At 47.3% G+C, this 21434-nt stretch overlaps 1 protein-coding gene across 1 annotated transcript in view; it reads right to left on the reverse strand.

The window, feature by feature from the left end:
* Positions 1 to 21434, reverse strand: part of RGS6 (regulator of G protein signaling 6) — a 573125-nt gene that overhangs the window by 96874 nt on the left and 454817 nt on the right. The window contains exons 4-6 of the mRNA XM_060004290.2: positions 4783 to 4833; positions 1694 to 1800; positions 358 to 409 (exon numbers count right to left, since the gene is read on the reverse strand). Coding sequence (XP_059860273.1) covers positions 358 to 409; positions 1694 to 1800; positions 4783 to 4833 — 210 coding nt within the window. The remainder of the gene's footprint in view (positions 1 to 357; positions 410 to 1693; positions 1801 to 4782; positions 4834 to 21434) is intronic.

Consider the following 21434-nt stretch of genomic DNA (forward strand, 5'->3'; position numbering starts at 1 on the left):
GAAATGGACAGGGGGAGGTGGCACCTTGATCCAGCCCTCCCTGAAACCCTGTCCCAGGAAGGAGTGGTCAATAGCCCCCAGCACAGTTCTCCATGGCCCCACAGAATGAGCATTAGCCACACTTGATAGAACTTTTCTTCCCTTCCCCTATTCCCTTCCAATGCCTGCACCTTTCAGCGTGCACTGTCTTTCATCATTATGTGGAACAGGAACCTTAGTACATGTCAACAATATGAGAAAGGGTTAAGCAGGGCAAAGACCCTCCTCCTCACGCACCATGGTTGCCCAGACAGCAAGGATTTGCCTTCTGCATTCCCAGGAGTAACACTAAGTGTGGGCCGTGGCTTCAGTGCTTACCGTAGTCAGTGTTTTCAGGCTCCCAGCAGTTCGAAGGCCAGAAGTATGGGGCCTGCAAAAGAGCACAGGTGTCAGGACTCAGAACGCTAGCACTTGCCCTCCCCTGCCTGGGGCCCAGGGGCAGCCCTCCCCTGCACCCAGTAAGGACCCCTCCCTATGACAGGCTCTGTCCACGTGCTGACACCACACCCTAACTCTCTCCTGTTCTTAATGCAGCGGAGGCCAGTCAACATTTTAATCTAGGTGTTGAGAAATGAAACCTGAGCTAAGCCAAATAAATGCAAAAATGAGAAACAGTTTACAGGGCAAAACCTTCTTATCCCGAGGTAATAGAAGTCTAACACAGAAGTCAGACAAGCACTGTTTGCTGGGGCACAAGCCCCAAGTTCCTTTGTCCCTTCGCCAAGGACTGAATGGTGTCCTCCTAAATTTCTATGATGAAGCCTTAACCCCCCGTGTGACTGTATGTGAAGTAAGGAAGTAATTAAGGTTAAATGAGATCATAGGGTGGGGCCCTGATCAGATAGGATTAGTGTCCCTATAAGAGGAAACACCAGAGAGCTAACAACCTCTCTCTCTCTCTCTCCACCCTGTGAGGACACAGTAAGAATCAACCATCTGAAAGCCAGGATGAAAGCTCTCCTCACAAACTGAACCCTACTTGAAAATCTTAGACTTCCAGCCGCCAGAACCGTGAGAAATACATTTCTGCTGTTTAAGCCACCCAGTCTGTGGTATTTTGTTATGGCAGCTGAGCAGACTTAGACATCCTTTGACCCTGTCTGAAGAACTCCACTCCTAAACCCTTAGGTTAGATCTTGACACAACCCCTTATCCTCTGCTCCAATTCACTGTGGGACAGGATCTGAGGAGTGGGAATGGCTGGGAAGTGTTAATAGGTAGTGAATAGAAACTTCACACCAGGAAGGCAGCATGATATAGTAGAAACATCAAGGACTCTGCTACCAGGCTGACCTAGGTTCAAATCAAGGCTGTCCCCTGGATTTACTCAATGCCCTGTTAATTCTCCAAGTACCTCAGTTTTGCCAACTGTAAAATGGGAGACACTAATCCCCCCAAAGTTTGTTCTTCAGAATAACTGAGGAGATAATGTGTAAAGCACACAGTGAATAGTAGGTTCTCCATGAGGGATTTTTACTACTATGCGGGTAGGGCAACAAATGGCCCAGACAAAAGTTCGCTTGGTTGTCCCAGTGCTGGGACAGTATTTAAGGGTTGCTCCCTTAAATACTGTCAGTTTTTTAGGTAGTTCTAATCTGAGATCAGACAATGATGAGCAGAAAAGTTTCTTCAGGAGGACAAGCTGCATCCCTACCTGGAAACGATAAAAGGTGCCATCGTCCTTCATGGTGAGAACGTGGTCCGAGATTGGGAAGACGTAGCCCTGGGCAGCCACGAGGCTTCCCAAGTGTATTGCTTCAACTTCAGGGACAGGGCAGAAGACAGAGAAGTAATTAGGAAGCTGTCAGAATGCAGGGCTACTTAGCTGAAATGTAATTGGGGCGGGGTGGGGGGAGCAGAAAGGCAACCGGAAGTCAACTATCATCACCCCCAGATCACTGCATGATTGGCTGATTGATAGCTTCCGATAGGGCTGCACTGGGCCGGGGGGGGGGAGATGTCAATGGTTGGGGAGGGCCACATGTGTCTGGATCCCCTGGGTCCCAGCTCTGACATTGTTAATGTCCCTAAAGCTTCCAGAAGAAAGTCCACCTTCCCAGTTAAGACCATGGGCTTTGGTGTGGATAAGCCTGTATTTAATTAAATGAGATGCTTCACATAAAGTGCTTAGCAGTCTGGTGCAGGGTAAGTGCTCAGTAAGTGCTGGCAGCCCTGATTCATATTTTTAGTTTCATCCTTTCTTTTTTTTTAAGTCACCACCAGCAACGAGCACGCAGCCCATAGAGTCTTCGGACTCACACTGCATTTCCGGACATGACAGTCCCGCCAGCGATGAGGAGTGTGTTACCCTTCTTTTACGGACATAGAGGGAAAGCTCAGTATCTTAGAGAATTGGAGGATGGGCAGGCAGTGCAGTGGGCAGTAGCCCAGGGAGGCCAACCTAATAGAAATACTTATATTTTTGCCACAATCAACCGTTGTTTTGTTACTTTAGCACCAGCCATAAATAGATTCACGTAAATGGTTACAAATTTCTATTTACTCTGAGCAGAGCTAAGAAAAAAGAAATCTAAATGGTTCTATCATACATGATAATCTTGCACAAATATAAAAGTACTCTAACTGATAAAAACTAATTTTTGGCTGTAGAAATTATTTGACACACTCAGGGAGTCTCTAGGAATTATTAATTTCATAAGCTCTGAAGTTTTCAAAGTGACTTGTATTGGTTTTATTTGCAAACTCTTCAAGAGTCTTAGCAAATAATGAAACCTCAGTTGTGGATCAGGCAACGTAATTTTAAGAGCTGGCTCCAGAAGGCTGTTCCGTGACGACTGTGCTACAACTTTCAAGAGGTCGTATATAATCCAGCCATTTTGCATATTTAGAACCTGCTCTTCTCCTCTGGAAGGAGCGTACACTTGTAACTGGGAGAATCAGAATGAATGGAATTGTATTTTACTTGCTTAGTGGTGACCAGTTGGCTTTTGAAGTCTATATGCTTCAAGAACCATGGGTCCAGCAGAAAAGGGAAGTGTCATCACCTGCAACTGCTCCTTCTCCAGGGAAGGAAGAGTACAATCCAGTAAGAAGGGGACTTTCATGTCACCAATCTAGGAGCTAGAAGTCTCACTTCATTCTTCAAAAGGCTTTCGCTTGGAGATGTGGCAGATGGGAAGGAAGAAGAGGTGTTGGATACCCACCTTCCCAGGGCTTTTGTTTGCCTCATTTCTGCTGGTGAATTGTTCTTAACTTCTCCTGCTCATCTACTTCTCAGAAGCCCAGACAGGTCCCAACACCTTCATGTCCTCCCAAGGGCATCAAAGTATAATAGACCGTCATAGATAAGACTCTTATCATTCGGGACCTTTCACAGAAGCTTCTCGTACCAGCACCAGTGGATTCCTGAAGCCTGTTCTACCACTAGGGGGTTCAGGGTTCTCTGAATATACCATTACTGCTGCTACTATCACCACTGATGATAACGATAAAATACTTGTCAGAAATAGGATGACTGTTTTAGAAGGGCAAAGAAAACAGTGCTCTTGGAAGAGAAGAGACCACCACGAAGAAGGGTGACTCGACATACATGTAAATGAACTGGTAGAGACTTACTCAGTCCAGTTTTCACAAGTGGACCATCAGAAGTCTAGGCTGTGTAAGGCAAACACGTAGGGTAGTTGATTTGGTTTTTTTTCCTTAAAAGGATTAGCATTCATAGTTTCCCCCTGAGGATTAAGAACTTGACTAGAATTAAGAATTTCCACTACTCATGAAAGTGGCCATTAATCATGATGGGGAAAAAGGCTAGTGTTCCGTTCATGACCTGCTTTTCTGGCACTCAGATTTCTGGCGCCTATGTTTAATTGAACTCTATGTAAGTTGTATTGTTTCATAGTCAATAGTCTATTAGGAGCATCAGATTAAAATATAGGAATGACCGAGCTGACATACTGACCCCGGCAAGGAATCACAGCTGAAGGTCAGACACCTAGAATGGGCACTTGAAAAAAATCTTTAAAAAGCATAGCAATTGAAGGGCATTCAATTTGAGGCAAATAGGTCTAATCCCCAAGAACATCAGAATACATTAGTGGATGTCTGTAAATACGACCTTCAGGCAGCAAGAATACTTAGTTAAGATGGGGAGTATATAATAAATCAGAAAAGTTTTCTCATCTAGAATTTTCATTTTACTCTGGAACCCTGCATTTTCTAATTCTGCTATGAAAATAAATTTTACTGCTTATTTGCTGGTGGGAGGACAGATTTGGAAACCGTTTTACTGGCCAGGGTTTGCTGTTGCTTTCCTGGTGAGGTAATTGCATTGCACAATTAAAGTTGAAAAAAAAAAATCATTCCTTCACTTCTTGCAGAAGCAGAGAACAGAAGGAGTCTTAGCAAATAATTAAACCTCTTAATTGTGGATCAGGCAATCTAATTTTAAGAGCTGGCTCTAGAAGGCTGTTCCGTGACGACTGTGCTACAACTTATCTTTAATTGCTGTGGCTAACCAGAGTCCATCTCATTTCCCATGTTATTGTATTGGGCTCCCTGGCATTCTAAATAGTTGCTCATTTCCTCCGAGGGTGATTTAAATTTAAAGATAGGAATTCAGTGGAGAAAATAAATTAATTCTATTTGTAAATAGAGGGATTCTACATCTTGGAATTCACGTGTATAAGCCCAGTTCTCAGGAGGGCAGGAGAATCTGGTTTGCAATTTGGTTGTGGGTTGGTCACTAATATCATGGGGGTAAAGTCAGGGTCAAGGGTCAGGTACCTGGGTCCTCAATGGAGAGGTTCTTCATAAGCCACTGCACAATGTCAGTACCTGCAAGGATAAAGCAATGTCAACTGAAGACCTCATGGATGTTTAATTCTGTGCCAGAAGAAACATGGTTACCCAAGAGACTCCTAATTCCAATTAGCACACACCTGGAGAGCTAGGTAATATTGACACTTTTCCAACCTAACCAACCCATTCCATCCATTAGTATGCTTCTGTAGTCACAGTCCCATTATTTCCCCCCCAAAGTCCACTTCTGATGACTCAGGATGGTCTTGTATCCACATTTCCCTAGGGCGCTTCTGGAGGGGCCTTCCTGAGAATACATATTTTGATGACAGGCTAGAGGAAGTCTTATCACGCCTGGCCCCAGACCATTTCCTGAGGGAGGAGGCTCCTTTTATCTCACTATCCTCAACTGACGAGGCCTGCCCAACACAGATGACCTCACAGGTTCCTGAAAAAAATCTCTAATTTCCTCTGGCCTGGGCTCATCCGGAATGAATAAGCCCCTGTGTCTGTGGGAGAAACTTCTATGTGTTCACCAGAATCTCTCTCCTCTATCCCCTGGGCCACAGCTAGATTACATTTCTAGACTCTCCTGCAGCTGGGTATGCACTGAGTTCTGACAATGGAATGTGAGTGGAAACGCCATAAGCAATTTCCAGACTCAGACCATAAAACTCCTGTGTGACCCTCCACACGCCACACCATTCATCTCCATCTGCTGGCTGAATGGAGAGAACTCCAGGGGCCATGGGGAGGGCAGAGCCATGTGTGGAAGGAGCCTGGGATCCTGAACAGACATGAAGATTGAGGCCCATTTGGGTGACCTGATTGAAAAATAAACTTGGTCATGTTGAGCCCCGGATATTTGAGGGTTATCTGTTTTGGCATCTAGTAATGCCTTAACTAACATAAAATCTTAAGAATCAGAAGGGACTTTTAAAGCTTATCTACTCCAACCCTAGCCAATACACAAGCCCCATCCACGACACCCTGGACAAGAGGTGCTGTAATTTCCATTTGGAAAAACCCTAGTGCCTGGAAACTCACAAATTTCCTGTTGGCCAACCTGTCCCAGTTAAATCATCTTCGATTTCTCTCAACAGAAATTTGCCCTTCTCTGAATTCCTCTCTTTGGTCTTAGTTTTGCCCTCTGATGACAGAAAAACGAACTCAGACCTCTCACTCTGTGAGACAATCCTTCAACTATTTGGACAGTCCGTCCAACGTATTATCAATGTTCTCCTTGAGTTTCCTCCCCTCCAGGTGAAACATGCCTGGATTCCTCAGCTGTTTCTTCTGATGACATGATCTGGGGTCCCTCCTCATTTTGTTCACAATTCTCAGAATATATTTGCTTTTGTTTGCCTCCCTTTAAATGTGGCACCTAGAACCAGTGTTCTTAGGCCAGTGCAGTTCATGTGTGGGTAGAGGAGCCCAATTTTCTGGGAGGTTCTGAACTTCTGTGCAATCTACCTTTGTCACCCCAAAATCTCACTTTAAACCAGTTCAGATCTTCGAAGGTGGCTTTGTCACCTCAGGATGAAACGTTTGATGGAAAACAGCCTGAAAAGGGCAGCATTTCTAGATATCCGAGTCTTGTCATGGGTCTGAGGCATGGCGTGAGGGAGAGGGAGTGCCAGAAGCTCTCCTGGGATGGACTCCCAGCGAAAACACTGGAAACCCCAGCAGAGGGGTTGAACGAGTATTGCCCTTTTTCCAGGATTAAAATTGCTCAGAAATTTGACTGGGGTTCAGAAGTGACACCAGTACAGGCCTGAGTACCTAGACATTTTGTTTCTCTCTGGCTCTCTGGAAGGTGAATGAACCCCACACAGTAGACTGTCCTGCCCTTTCTGTGCTGTCCCCAATCCCAGGACTAGCCTCCACTGACATGGCCCTGCAAGTTCCCTGCATTTCAACCTCAAAAGCAAGACTTCTAAGCATTTCCCCACTCCTTCTCCCAGATGGCATCTATGAACTAAACTTTGGATCAAAAACACTCCTTTTCATTCACATTCTTAGAGAGAAAAGGAGAGTATGTTTCCGTGTGTGTGTGTGTGTGTGTGTGTGTGTGTGTGTGTGTCCACTTCCTCCAAATTATACAAGTTCAACATTTGTCCTAGGAAATGAAGAACAAAGCAGAAATCAAATACAAACTGTAATCCCAAGTTGGGGGTTGGGGGGAGAGACTCTAACCTGTTTTTCCCTCAAAAGAAAAACAGTCCTTTTTTTTGTGGGTTGCCTAGAAACGGAGAGGTTTCCAGCATCAGCAACAGCTCTCCCCCGGGCAAGAGGATTATCTTTCTGCTGAGCTTGCTGCACCATTATTTATCACCTGCCAAGATTGATTAGTCACCCTGGGACAATGACAGCCCTTCCTTTCCCCTGTTAATTACTGTCATCATTAATATCCATGTCACTAATTAGTATTCATTCACATTGAAACTCCTTCCTTGCTATCATATCCGCTCCCCCCTCCACCTCACCCCAGCCTTCGGTACCATTGTCTGGGTTTCTACCCCCTTTGGCTTTCTGCACTCATGTCCGGCCTAATTGTTCTTCCCAGTCCCCCAGGCTCCAGTTTGCATTCACAGAGCCGAAGATCACATGTAAGCATTTTTTTGGTAAAGAAGTGAAAGTCACAGAAGCTCCTGGCCTTCTCCCCTAGCACTGCGGGAACCACAGACCTGGGTTTCCTGTCGCTGGTGTAGCCACCATGACAGTCACTGTCTCATCTGGGGACGCGTGTAACCGTCCTCAGGCCCTAGTGGGGCTGGGCTGCTGCCCTTGGCTGTCCAGGCCACTGTCTTCAGTCTGTAGCAGCACCCACGCCACCGCCATCCCTGACACGCATGGGCACTGCTTGGGGGACCTGAGCACACACAACGATGTCTGGGGCTGTGGACAGTCTCATTCTCGTGGGCGTGGGGTATTTTAGGCTTCATTGGACTAATCCAGGAAGGGCCAGCCTCAGCCTTGTGAGCAGGCGGTAAACCGCTGCAGGTTCAGCCTCAGGAACAAGTAAGGAAGGGAAATCTGTCATAATATTATGTCCTTTATAAGACCTACAATTATTACACTGTAGAACCAGGCAAGAATAGTCCAAATAACCATCAGGAGAAAACTTTTTTTTTTTTTTTTGTGGCATGCGGGCCTCTCACTGTTGTGGCCTCTCCCGCTGTGGAGCACAGGCTCTGGACGCGCAGGCTCAGCGGCCATGGCTCATGGGCCCAGCCGCTCCGCGGCATGTGGGATCTTCCCGGACCCGGGCATGAACCCGTGTCCCCTGCATCGGCAGGCGGACTCTCAACCACTGCGCCACCAGGGAAGCCCAGGAGAAAACATTTTTATTCTTCTCTTTTCTCTTTCCTTTCTTCCTTCTTTCCTCCTTCTCCCAATCATTCTTTCCTTCTTATTCTAATAAGAATTTGCAGCAGACTTTTTTTTTCTGTTCTATCTAAAACTGATTGTTGCCTTTTGTTACTACTATTGGATTCTGGTTCTTATCTTTGCCAAGCTGCCCTGCCTGCCAAGGACTTAAAGCCAGTATAGAAACATTAAGAACAAGTGCACGATAGCTGCTCTTTATTCCCAAAGATCCCAAAACATTTGGCTGAAAGTTTTCTTTTTGAGGCTAAATTATCAACATTTATACTAGGAATATCCATGAAATACACCAGAGGGCACCTGAAACACTTCTTCACAACCTGCATGGATGGTTAATATAGTTCAGTATATATTTATTATATGCAGGTATGCTTTATGTTTCTGTATGTGTTGTAAGCCCGTATTTCAATGACGTCTTATATATGTATATAATTATGTTTATTGGCAGGGCCTTTGGACACAACTTGGGGATTCAATACATAAATTATGGCTCATCCATACAACAAATATTTATTGAACACCTACCGTATTAAATGAAAAAGCATATTGAGAACAGTGTATATCGTAAAATGACATTTTTACAATAGAAAATATATATTTATATTTGTATGTAGATATATACAAATGTGGAGGAGAAAAGTTCTGGAAGTATATTTATTTATTTATTTGTTTTATTTATTTATTTCTGGCTGCATTGGGTCTTTGTTGCTGCATGTGGGCTTTCTCTAGTTGTGGTGAACGGGGGCTACTCTTCGTTGCAGTCTGCGGGCTTCTCGTTACGGTAGCTTCTCTTGTTGCGGAGCACGGGCTCTAGGTGCGTGGGCTTCAGTAATTGTGGCTCATGGGTCCTAGAGCACAGGATCAGTAATTGTGGCGCATGGGCTTAGTTGCTCCGCGGCATGTGGGATCTTCCCGGACCAGGGCTCGAACCCATGTCCCTTGCATGGGCAGGCGGATTCTTAACCACTGTGCCACCAGGGAAGCCCTGGAAGTATATTTAAACTGTTAAATTTAGGTTATCTTGGGGAGAGGCGAGGGTCAAATTATGGGAAATTTCTGTTCTTTACATTTCCTTATTATTTGGAGTTCATAGAACATTCATATATTACTTTTGCACTGAGAAAAATCCTTTTGTGTTAAGGAGCAGAGAGGGAAGAATTGGCCTCTGAGCCTGAAGTGGTGCGAACGTGGAGAGTCAGGGCTACGGACCCAAGTAGAGAGGGTATATGGAGCACAGCCTTCTGCTGCCCCAGGCCCTGTGCTCTCGCTCCACTCTGGGGAAAGGGCAGAGGGATGAAGGCAGGACTCGCAAAGCTGTCTTCCCTCCTGAGGAGTACAGAGCAGGCGGCTTGGTCATGGGCCTCAAACTGGTCACCGTCTGGCCATCTGGCTGGCTCTGAGCCTCGGAGTGGCCTTCTGTAGACTCTAATAGGGCTGTTCACCACAGTCCTGGACAAAGGGTGACCCCCAGCACCGCTCCCTGGGGTTTGCTTACTTGTTTACTTGGGTAGAGTGAGACTCAGTGACCTCTTCCCAAGTTGTATTAACTCTAGATCAATATAAAGTGGATTTGAGTAAGCTGGTAAGATCTTCCGAGATTTTAGAAAGTTCTTTCTGGCTTGGGGGAGACCCTTACTATAAAAGTGTTCTATTCTGGGCTTGGCTTCTGGCGTTTTAAGCTCCCCTAAAGAATGAGGGATACCTGGATCTTCTTTTGAAGTAAGTCAAAACCCAAGCAGATCCTACTATGAAACTCTTCCTTCATTTTCCCCAAAGTTTTGTATCAATCTGAGCCCAAATTAGATTATGCAAACTTGACAAAAGACGGCTTCCAGTCACCTGCAAATTTCAAGTTACCTGCAACTTCGTAGCTTATATATCATGTTCTGGTAACCGAAGCAATTGATAACTTACTCATCAGTCCTCCCCACTGGAGAAAGACACTTCCACTTGAGTAAACTATTTTTCTGGAGCTCAACCAAGGATAAGACAGTTCCTGGGCTTCCCTGGTGGCGCAGTGGTTGGGAGTCCGCCTGCTGATGCGGGGGACACGGGTTCGTGCCCCGGTCTGGGAGGGTCCTGTGTGCCGCGGAGCGGCTGGGCCCGTGAGCCGTGGCCGCTGGGCCTGTGCGTCCGGAGCCTGTGCTCCGCGGCGGGGGAGGCCACGGCGGTGAGAGGCCTGCGTACCTCAAAAAAAAAAAAGACAGTTCCTGCCGTGAGCGAGCTCACAGTACTCCTTAGGCAAGGTTATGACTCTGTCCTCCATTGGATGTTCACGTATCTGCCAAGGTCTCTGCTGCACCTGTGAGTAGAGCGGGTAGCTTTGTGCCACCTCACCACGCATGCAGGTGCTACGTGCAGGCCAAAGCCCGCCAAGAAGGATGACATTCCCCAGTGCCCACTGTGCACCAGGCCACAGCTGGACACTTAACCCTGTTGTCACACAGCATCTTGACAATAACTATGTAAAATATAATAACTCTTATACCTGTTTTAAAGATTAGGCCCAGAGAGGCCCCAGGTCACATGCTAGTACCTAATAGAGCCAATCTTGGAATACAGGCAATCTCATGTGAAATATTATTTCCACTACACCATTCTGCCCCCCTTATCTCTGAATAACTTTCCTAGTACATAGAAGAATAATTGGAAAAGTTATCTTCTGTACTCTATTTCTTCCTTGAAGTACAGACACTAATTTAGTGATAATAATAATTATTACTGTCAGCTATTGAGCTAATAATTTATTGAGCACTTTCTATATTCCAGCCTTGGAATGATTCTACTATAATAATTATATGGTGTAAATAGATTATTATCTCCATTTTGCAGATGAATTGAAGGACACCCTAAGTAGGGAAGTTTTTAACAACTTTAGACCATTCTTTTATGACTTTGTTAAAAAACAATAAAAAATGCACAATTAGCTAGCAGAGAAAGCTTGTGAGCAAATGTTCAACTGGGTTTTGGGGGGGGCGGACACAACGAATAGCTGGCAGTAGATAGAAGGAAACACAGGTGGCAGAACTAGCGTGATAAAAAGTCTAGTGGCATTTTTTGAGAGGTATTGTTTGGCAATGGGCTTGAGTTTTTCCAAGGAAAATGGTGACAAATGTAACAGATATACACTTGCTTCCCAAGCATATGAAGCAATAAAGCACATTGTTTATAAAGCCAGGCAGATAGGAGCTCAACTCATGGTATGCCATTTCCAAGTTGTGTGATCCTGGGCAGGTCCTTTAATTACCACCCACCCCAATCTCCATTTTCATGGGTCACCCGGGGGAAATCCCACCTACTTCCAGGATAAAACAAGGTCATGTATACAAAACTCTCTCCAAAAGCCTGGCCCATGGTTTTGCTGAAATGGCCTGTTTATTATTAGGTAACCTACCTGCTCTGTGCCCTCATTTCCTCATATGAAAATGAGGACAGTAATAAAAGGACCTGCTGCTGAGGCTCTGGGGTTAAAGGAGATGCTGTATGCGCAATGCCAGCACAGCTCCTGGAACGTAGTAAGCAAAACACACATGAGCTACGGAGAGAGTCTGTGTTTTACATTCGTATTGGAGCCAAGTGTCTCACCAAGTCATCGGCGTGGCTCAGAGAAGCAGCAGCAACTTGAACTTCTTGTCATTTGCCTGCTTCTTCATTTTAGGCCTTAGAGAATCTCAAATGTCTTCTGATGCTTTTAGGAAGGGATCTGCTGATGGACAGCTTGTTGGACAGAAGGAGAAACAAAGGAGGCAGTTGCAGCAGGCAAACTTTAGGAGGCTGACAGGGCCTCGTGGAGGGGGTGGGACCCCCGCCTGACAGCTTTTGCGGCTTTGCTCCTCTGGAGGACATTTTCCAGGAAGCGAGCACCTTCTCTTGGAGCACTTATCTGGGTTTGGAACTAGACATCTACAGCGTGATGATTTGGTCAGTGTCTGCTTCCCTCTCTGTATCAGTTTCCTGGGACTGCCTAACAAAGTGCCACAAACTGAGCAGCTTAAACCACAGAAATTTATCTTCTCACAGTTCTGGAGACAGGAAGACCAAGATCCGGGTGTGGGCAGAGCTGGTTCCCCTGAGGGCTGTGAGGGAGTTGTCTCAGCCTCTCCCCTCACTTCTGATGCTTTGCTGACAGTCTTTGGTGTGCCTTGTCTTGTAGAAGCATTACCCCCATCTCTGCCTTCACCTTCACGTGGCGTTATCCCTGTATGTATGCCTCTGTGTCTAATTTCTCCTTTTTATAAGGGCATAGTGGATCATGGCCCACCCTAAACTAGTTTATCGTAACTAATTACACATGCAACAACCTTGTATCCAAATAAGGTCACATTCGGAGGTATCAGAGGTTAGGACCACAACATATAAATTTTGGGGATGACACAATTCAACCCATAACTATAGTTCTGAGAGAGCAGGACTCTGTTATACTGTTTATCTCTGGCACCAAGCAAAGACCTGGCATGAAGCTGGGGTTTCATAAACGCTCATTGATCAATAGTTATATTCAAATGGGCATCACATAATACATATCCATTCATATGCACATATTCATTACATTTAAAATTTTTTTCTCCATTTTTTATGGCCCATGGAAACTTCATCACAGACCAGCACCAACCTTGGTTGGGCCTTTTGCAACTACTGCTTTAGAGGAAAGGTTCAGGGTTTTCCACCCATTGACACTTTCTTTCAAAAACCACATCTCTCCTTGTAAAAAGAAGTCTCAACAAATGAATGCCTTAAAAAATATAAGGCAGGGCTTCCCTGGTGGCGCAGTGGTTGAGAGTCCGCCTGCCGATGCAGGGGACACGGGTTCGTGCCCCGGTCCGGGAAGATCCCACATGCCGCGGAGCGTCTGGGCCCGTGAGCCATGGCGGCTGAGCCTGCGCGTCCGGAGCCTGTGCTCCGCAACGGGAGAGGCCACAGCAGCGAGAGGCCCGCGTACCGCAAAAAAAAAAAAAAAAAAAAAAAAAAAAAAAAAAAAAATATATATATATATATATATATAAGGCAAATATATAAACAACAAGGATTCACTGCATAGTACAGGGAATTATATTCAATATCTTGTAATAAACTTTAATGGAAAAGAATTTTAAAAGAATATATATATATATATATGAATCACTTTGCTGTATGCCTGAAATTAACACAATATTGTAAATCAACTATACTTCCAAAAAAAAAAACAAAACAAAACCCATTAGGCAGCAATCTGAACTGCCTCCTCCCCGTTCAACCCTGGCTGGCACCTAAAGAGGACAACGAGTAGAAGGAGAGGTGAAGTCTTCAACTCTCTTCTCGAGGCAGAAAGACCTGGTGCCCCTTCCTCCTCTCACCTGTCCTTGCTGTTGGCCTCACTGGCTCCCAGGCTGCAGAGTTCAAACTGCCTGCGACTGGCTTTGATCCAGCCTGTGATTCTCCCTTCTAAATCGGAGGCTTTTGTGTCAGTCTGACTCAAACAGTTTGGAACAATTAAATCCAGACACACAAGACTGTCATTTTGAACCCAGTGATACCCAAGCATCACTGCCTTATCCTGTCCTAAAGCAGGGCAGGCCGGGCCCACCTCCCTGGGGTCTTCTTCCAGGCCAGGCACATCGGCTTGCCGGCCTCCGCGGGCACGTGGCAACTGCGCCCCTCAGCGACTCACAGCGTACACAGCAGGAAAGACAGCCAGCCCGGCGGACGGGAACCCCCTGGTGGACTTTCTTCCGCCAGCCACCCCCCCCACCCCCCCCACCCCCGCTCAGACGGCACTTTCCCGCTTCCCCGCACATTATAAAAAATAATAGGGGGCAGGAGACTGGGCGAGGTTATTACCAACTCATAAATCAACTGGGAGGCTCTGAGTGTTGTGGCAAGGTGTCTGGGACGGGCTCCCCCAGTTTGTTATCTCACTCGGGCTCCCACGATTGATTCATAACCTCATAACCCTCCCGCGTCCGAATCCCAAGTCTTCTATCTAATTGTCAGCAGCCAAGTACATGATTTGCAAGAGGATGCAGGCAGCGGCAGACGTGAGGGTGGAGGAGAGATTAGTTTTGTCAATCAAAAGCGTCCAGCGCCGGGAGGAGCACACCCGGGATTTAGCTTATTAAAGGGGAGGTCGGATACGGCTACGCAGATGGGCCTCACGCAGGGAGATGGCGAGTCTCGGCCACTGTGGGTGTAGCCTCTGCTCCCGGCGGGTGGCTGCTCCCATGACCGCCTCGCGCTCAATCCAAAGGCAGAAATGAAAACCAAATAAGCAGATTTGCAGCTTCTGGGGAGAAGTGAGCGAATGCCAGGTGTCCTGAGCCTTTCCAGGAGGGCTGGAAGGTGTCGGGGCTTTACTGCCTTCCAGTGTTGTCTAACGGCCATCTCATTTGTGCACATTTGAACCTGAAATGTGGTTTGTGAACATTTGTATTTAAATTCATCTGAGGGGTTAAGGCTTTCTTGAGGGGAGTAGGAGAGGGAGCCTTTGTGACGCCCAGGTCTGCAGGCTGCAGTCACTTTACCTGGAATCTGACCCATCTAACCGCACTGTTAGGGAATAATGCTGACACACTTCCCCAGCGTGCTTTAAGGCTTAAGTCTGCAGAGCGTGCTGGACACCTGCCACCACCTTGGGACGGGCAAGGTGTGCATAGCAGGCAGTGCGAGCAGGCCAGGTTTCAAGCGGAGTCTGGGACACACAGGTGCTTGGACAAAGACTTGATTGGTGTTGCACTCATGCCAGCTCCGGTACCCTGGAGCTCTGGCTTCATGGAACACACTCGGCTTTTGTAAACAGACCTGGGTTCAAATCCCGCCCAGCTCTGCAACTTGCTAGTTCATCACCTTGGACGAGTTACTCAACCACCTTGAGCCCCAGTTTACCCACTTGCAAAATGGGTCGATCACAGAATCTACCTCAGACTGTGTTATGAGTATTTAAATAAGGAAATGGAGGTGGGCACTTAGCGTAGTCCTGGGTACCGACTGGGCACAATGCTCAATGGCCATTTTGGTTCCTTTCCACTTATAGGTGATGCACACCTCTATCAGCCCAGAGTGGAATGTGGCCTGGGACTGATCTCTTGAGCAGAGAGCCTCAAGTAGGAATCAAGTCTTTCTCCCGGCTCTTCCCTGGGCCTGTGCTGCAGGCCTAGACTAGACAGTTCAGAGCTGGCTCTAGCTTCGATCTCTCAAGCTTCTCTGTTTCATTGAGATGAATGAACCCATCCTTTTAAAAATTGGTCTGGGACCTTCTCTATCAGTAGGGGATCTACTCCCAGTTCAATTTCCAGTTCCTGAGGCAAAACGTCAGAAGAACCCCAAGGAACCCCAACATCTCTCCTTCTCCATCCCAGCTACAGCCAAGCCCTTAGCCTGGCATCTCCCACAGGAGTGGCCACGAGGCAAGCAGCCTGTGTCTGAATCCAGGTTTCCCCTCCCGCCAGCTCTGTGACCTTGGGGATGTGCCTTACTCTTGCTAAGCTTCAGTTTCTCTAAGATATGATAAAAGCACAGTCTGAGAGTGTGGGCATGGGATAATTCCTGTAAAAAGTTCAGCCCTGTGTCCTTCAGTGCAGAGCACATGACCAGCATGTGCTGGCTTTATCATCATCATTATTATTATTGCCATTACTACTGACTGGACCACTTTCATTCATTTATCTGCAGTGATGATTAAGACGGCTCTGTCCTTAAACAAAAAAGGGCACTGGCAGGCTGCAAGGGCTAGACTGGAGTGTTTGTGGGATGCTTTGGGCCACAGAAAGAGCATGTAATTCCAGCCCACCCAGTGTCGGGAGAAGGTTCACAGAGAAGGAGGTGCTTAGGATCAGTGAGAAACAGAAGATTGAGGAGGAAAGCACTGGATGTAGGGCCAAGAACAAAGCCATCCAAAGCAACCACACCAATGGCATCATGTGACAGCTAACATTTATTGCAGACTGGAACAGCAAGTCGCTGTGAAAGGGAAAAGAGTCCTAGAAGGGCAAAAGTCACAGCACGCTCCGGCGTCACTTAGGTGCAAAGCACTGAGCCAGTCACCAGGGGCTGAGAGTCAAGCATGAATCAGAAAAAGAATCAGGCTTAAAAGCTACAGGGAGATGACGTCAGAGCTGCCGGGGAATGAGCTCATGTCTTCCTGGCGTCAGGATGCTCGCCTTTCCCCCCATCCCTCCCTCAACCCGGGCCTCATGGCCACTGCCAGAAGTGCTGTGGTCCCTTCCTGCAGTTGGCCTTGGGAGGTGATGTAATTGCTTGGTCAGCCTGCATCCCCTACACCTCTGCTGCTGGCTACCGTCCCGGATCCCTGCTCAGCTGCCTTCAGCGAGGCGCCCCAAACCCAGAGGGGCTCATGTGCAGGACACCACCACTGTTTCCCCTCCCTGTCGTCCTTCAGGGGAGGGCGCGGCCTTGGGCTTCTCTGGGGCCTGCTGCCATCTTGCCTTCAAGGACACCTCCCCCTTGACTCCCACTCCCAGCAACGGCCTTGAGTCCTTGGGACTTGGCTGTCTGAAGGGGTGGACGTTGAGGACCACAAAACAGAAGCAGTGGCAGGAGAGACAGGAGCCGGTCAGAGGCCTGTGTGTCCTGACCTTGCTGAGGGCGGGGGTGGGACCCGGAAAACAAGTCATCAGTAGGAAACGGGGGCACAGCCCACGGGGGAGCAGGTGGCAGCCAAGCCACACCACCCGCCTTCCCTGCCGCACTCTCTCCTCCTGAAATCCCTAACTCCTTTTCTGTCTCCGGCATTTAGGTAAGAAAAAACAGTGCAATAGTGAAGACAAAATGGGGTGACGGAGAGAGGGGACTGGGGGCTGTGAAGACAGGGAGGTGAGTGAGGTGACATTTACACGGAGGCCTGAGCAGCAGGAAGGATGCAGCGGTGCATCTGGAGGAACAGCAGTGACGTGGGAACCTGCAGAAGGAAGGCACGGGCGCCTGGAAGGGAGATGGGAGACGGAGGGGTCGCACCCTCTGGAAGCCTCTGGAGGGCTGGAGTAGGGGAGGGTTTTGTGTGTTTTTAAATGATCTCTTTGGCTGCTGGGTGGAAAAGGGATTGCAGAGGGCCAAGAGAAGCAGGAGACCAGCCAGCAGCTGTTTTCAGTGGGTGAGAACTCTAATGCTGGCTGGGCTCTGTGGTGGCAGCGAGACGGAGAGGAGCAAATGGGTCCCGGGTCTGTCTCAGAGGCAGGGCTCCTGGTCCCCTCTAATGCACGGGACACGGAGTGTGAGAACAAGAGGAGTCTGGCTTGACTTCCGGCTTCTAGCTTGACTAATTGGATGCAGGGGGAGCTCAGCCTACCTGAGATGGGGAAGCAGGTTGGGGAGGAAACATGGGTTCATTATTGGCTGTGTTCTGTCTGAGACAGATGTATACTGTAGCCATCCAAGAGGAGATGTCAAGTCTGCCAGTGGACATAGGAGGCTGGGTTTTCGGGGAGAGAGCAGGCTGGAGATAGTATTTGGGTGTCACTGGTGTGTAGGAACGTCCCTTAAGCAGCGAGGCTGGGTGAGGTCACCCAAGGAGAACATGTTGACTGAGAAAAGAGAGCAGCATTGGAGCCAAGCCCTGGGCCTGGCAATGGCCCAGCTGGCAGGGGACCCAAGCCTGCCCTCCCTCACTCGGGAATGCCTTCCGTTACCCTGAACGCCTGGGCTTCTCTCTTCTGTGACTTATCCTGCGATCCATTCCCCTTCCTTGGGATACAGCAAGAAAAATGAGCTCAAACCCTGGACCTTCCGCCGGGCCCTCTCGGAACCTGCCCTTCGAGCAACCTCCCTTTCTTGCTCACGTCAGGGAAAAATTGACACTTACCACCATGTACAGCACCTGACAGCTCTGCCCAGCGCCCAAGCCAAAGAGACAGCTAAGGGTTTCTGTGCTCTCTTCTGATTTATAACAAGTTTAAACTCGTTTTCTGGCTTTTCTGTCACTACGTTCCCTGAAAGCACCTTGTGGGACTGTGGAGCTGGCCCGTGGCCGAGCACTGCTGGGTGAACACAGCCTGGGAGTGACTTCAAGCTCCAGATCCCACCCGGGTTAGAGGCTCTGGGGTGGAATGTCGTCTTTCTAACGTGCAAGCCTCATTTCATTCGCATCAACTCCAGACCAAGAGAAGCTGGCTTTTGTTCAGAGAACGTGTGGAGAATGTTTCAAATGGAGAAACCCTGTAACTAGGAAAAGGACAGACTAAATATAAAACCCATCATGAGTTTATGCTTTCTAGACCCATTTCTTCATCATCGCCCCCGCCCCGAGTGCCGGCTTCTTCCAAAATGGATTAGACTTGAGGCAGTGAATACTTAATGATATTGCTAGAATTAATAAAGAGAATATAAGATTCACACAACGGATGGGAGAGAGCCATATGAAGAATGCCAGGGAAGGACGGCTGCTCTAAGTGATCAGAGAATTTAGTTTATGGTTCCTGGAAATAATAAAACAGTAAAGGATAGTGCTCTCATTTCTTGGCCTGTCTCTCCATTAGCACATACAGGGTCCTTAAAGAGAGAGACCCCGTCCCCTCAGCTGTGCCTCCCTGACTCACTGCAGATTTTCAAGGAAGACCTGATGACTATAGTTAAGAATGGGGGCCACAATCAGTGATTTTCATTTTGGTGTCGTCACTGTGCTGCTTTTTCTTCCAGACGTTGGTTTTGCTGGAGCTGGTTACTCCTCAGGGTGGCTTCTGAATCTTGAGAGTAAAACAGGCCAGATCTTTGCGATGGAAAGTCAGCTTGCTGCTTGCTATTGCAGATCATTGACACGTATGTTAAAGAAGAGGGGTCAACACATGCCCCATTGTAAGGTATTCAGGACTAGAACTTGGTATGTCAGTAGCCCATTCCTGCCCACCCTGACTCTCCAGGTGGTATTACAGTCAAATACGGTCAAACCTTTGGAAGAATGTTAAAAGCCCAGATCAATGCTGAGGTTTGTACGGCTCAGCGTGCAGGCAGAACTAAAGGCTGGTGTCTGATCAGATAACACGATAAAAACACTGTCCGTTTTACTAAAATATTTTCTCAGCAAAGGTCCTATTCATGCCATTGGGAGGGTAGTAGATTGAGAGACTCAGACTTGGAGTTTATTTATTTATTTTTTGACTTGGAGTTTATTAAGGAGTGAGTTGGGGATAGTTTCGAGGGATTGGGATTAGGTTCAGATGCACATTTTAGTAAAAAAAAAATAACAGCAGGGGCTTCCCTGGTGGCGCAGTGGTTGAGAGTCCGCCTGCCGATGCAGGGGACATGGGTTCATGCCCCGGTCCGGGAGGATCCCACATGCTGCGGAGCGGCTGGGCCCGTAAGCCATGGCCGCTGAGCCTGTACGTCCGGAACCTGTGCTCCGCAATGGGAGAGGCCACAACAGTGAGAGGCCCACGTACCGCAAAAAAAAAAAAAAAATAACAGTGGCTTAAACAAGATAGAAGTATATTTGGTAAAAGAAGTCTGGAGGTGGCTCCATGGGGTCCTCAGGAATCCATACTTTAATGTTTCTCTTCCATTTTCCAAGTGCTTGACTTTCACCCCGAAGGTCACCTTATGGTTCAAAATGTCTGCTGAAGCACCAGCCATCATGTCCCAGCTTCAGGCAGGAGGAAGAAGGAGAAGCAGAAGAGCTAAAGAATGCCTTTCCCAGGTGAGAAGCATATGAAGCGTATTTTCCGGAAGTTCCATATTCTATTCACATACTGTGACACACACAGTAACGGCTCCCCAAAGATGTCCATGTCCTCATACCCGGAACTGTGAGTATCTACGTTACATGGCACAAAGGACTTTGCAGGTAAGATTAAATCAAGGTCCTCAAGATGGAGAGATTAGCCTGGATTATCCAGGTGGGACCAATGTAATCACAAGGCGGTTTATGAGAGAGAGATAGGAGTGTCAGGGAGAGAAGGAGTAGTGAGGACAGAAGCAGAGGTGTGTGTGGGCTCCCACACGTGTGTGTATTCGAAGGAGCTCGTGGGGAGGGGTGGAGGAAGAGAGAGGGGATGGGGTGGGGAGAGCGCTAGTTAGCTGCTGGCTTTGAAAACAGAGGAAAGGACCACATGTCAAGGAATGCAGGCAACCTCTAGAAGCCAGAAAGGACAAGGAAATGGATTCTTCCCTAGAGGCTCAGAAGGAACATAGTTCTTCCAGGACCTTTACTCCTCTAAGGCCCGTTTCAGACTTTGGACCTCCAGCTCTGCAAGATAATACATTTGTATTGTATTGTTTTAAGCTGCTAAATTTGGAATTTGTTGTAGCTGCAACAGGACACGTATACTCACATGACTCAGACACCAGAATTCAGTCACTTGACCACACCTGGCTACAAGGAACTCTGGGAAATAATCTTATTGTGAGTCACAGGGTGCTTAGCCAAAAGTGGGGCAGTGTTACTGATGCGGAAAGGAAAAGTAGATGCTGGGGTCGGCACGGCAGACTGCCAGGCGGGGCTGTTATGCAAACGCAAGGCTCTCCAGTTAGCATAGCAGAAAAGTATTCTCCTCAAAACAGAACTGAATCCATAGTGAGGAAACATACCTAAGACGGTAGCATAAACAGCTTTAAAAGTATCGTGGCAACTGATTCAAAAGAGGATTCAAGTAATTCTTTAGGTAGAACATTCTCTCTAACGCCTATTTCAGCTGCAAGTTCCTAATCAGATATGCCTGAGTCCCGCTGTGAAGTCTGTAGTCTAAAACAGGGGTTTGAATTTGAGAGAAGCAACTCAGTTATCAGTAAGACTCTTGGTCTCCAAAATTTCTCTTGATAAAGTCAGACTGTAAGCAATTATAGCTTGAAATCTACCTTCTCTCTTTGTCCTAGCTAAATGCAAGGGCTGACACAGAAATTATAGATAGAACAACAAAAAAAGTACTTATAAAAAAATACCTGGTACGTCACAGATGTTCAGCAGATTTTAATGACCAAAGGAGTAAATGAGCAAGTGAATAAACCTAGGAATTTGACGGATTTCAGTACGGTTTCATCCATTCATTCTATGTCCTAGGATTAAGTTAACTGCTGGGTGCAAAGCCCAGTAAGATCTTCCTATGATCAAGGAGCTCACAGCATCAGGGGAAGATGGACCAGTAAACCAACAACCGTACTTCAGTGCACTGAGTGCTATGACAGATACATTTGCAGGAACTGGGAACATGGATGAGGGAAACTACATCAGACCTGGCTGCCAGGAGCATTTTGCTGGAGGAGATGTTGCTTGAGCTGAATCTTGGAGGACAAGTTGGAATTAGCTAGTAAGTGGGGGGACTGCATTCCAGGAT

This window comes from Delphinus delphis, chromosome 2 (assembly GCF_949987515.2).
Source record: "Delphinus delphis chromosome 2, mDelDel1.2, whole genome shotgun sequence".
Taxonomy (NCBI): Eukaryota; Metazoa; Chordata; class Mammalia; order Artiodactyla; family Delphinidae; genus Delphinus; species Delphinus delphis.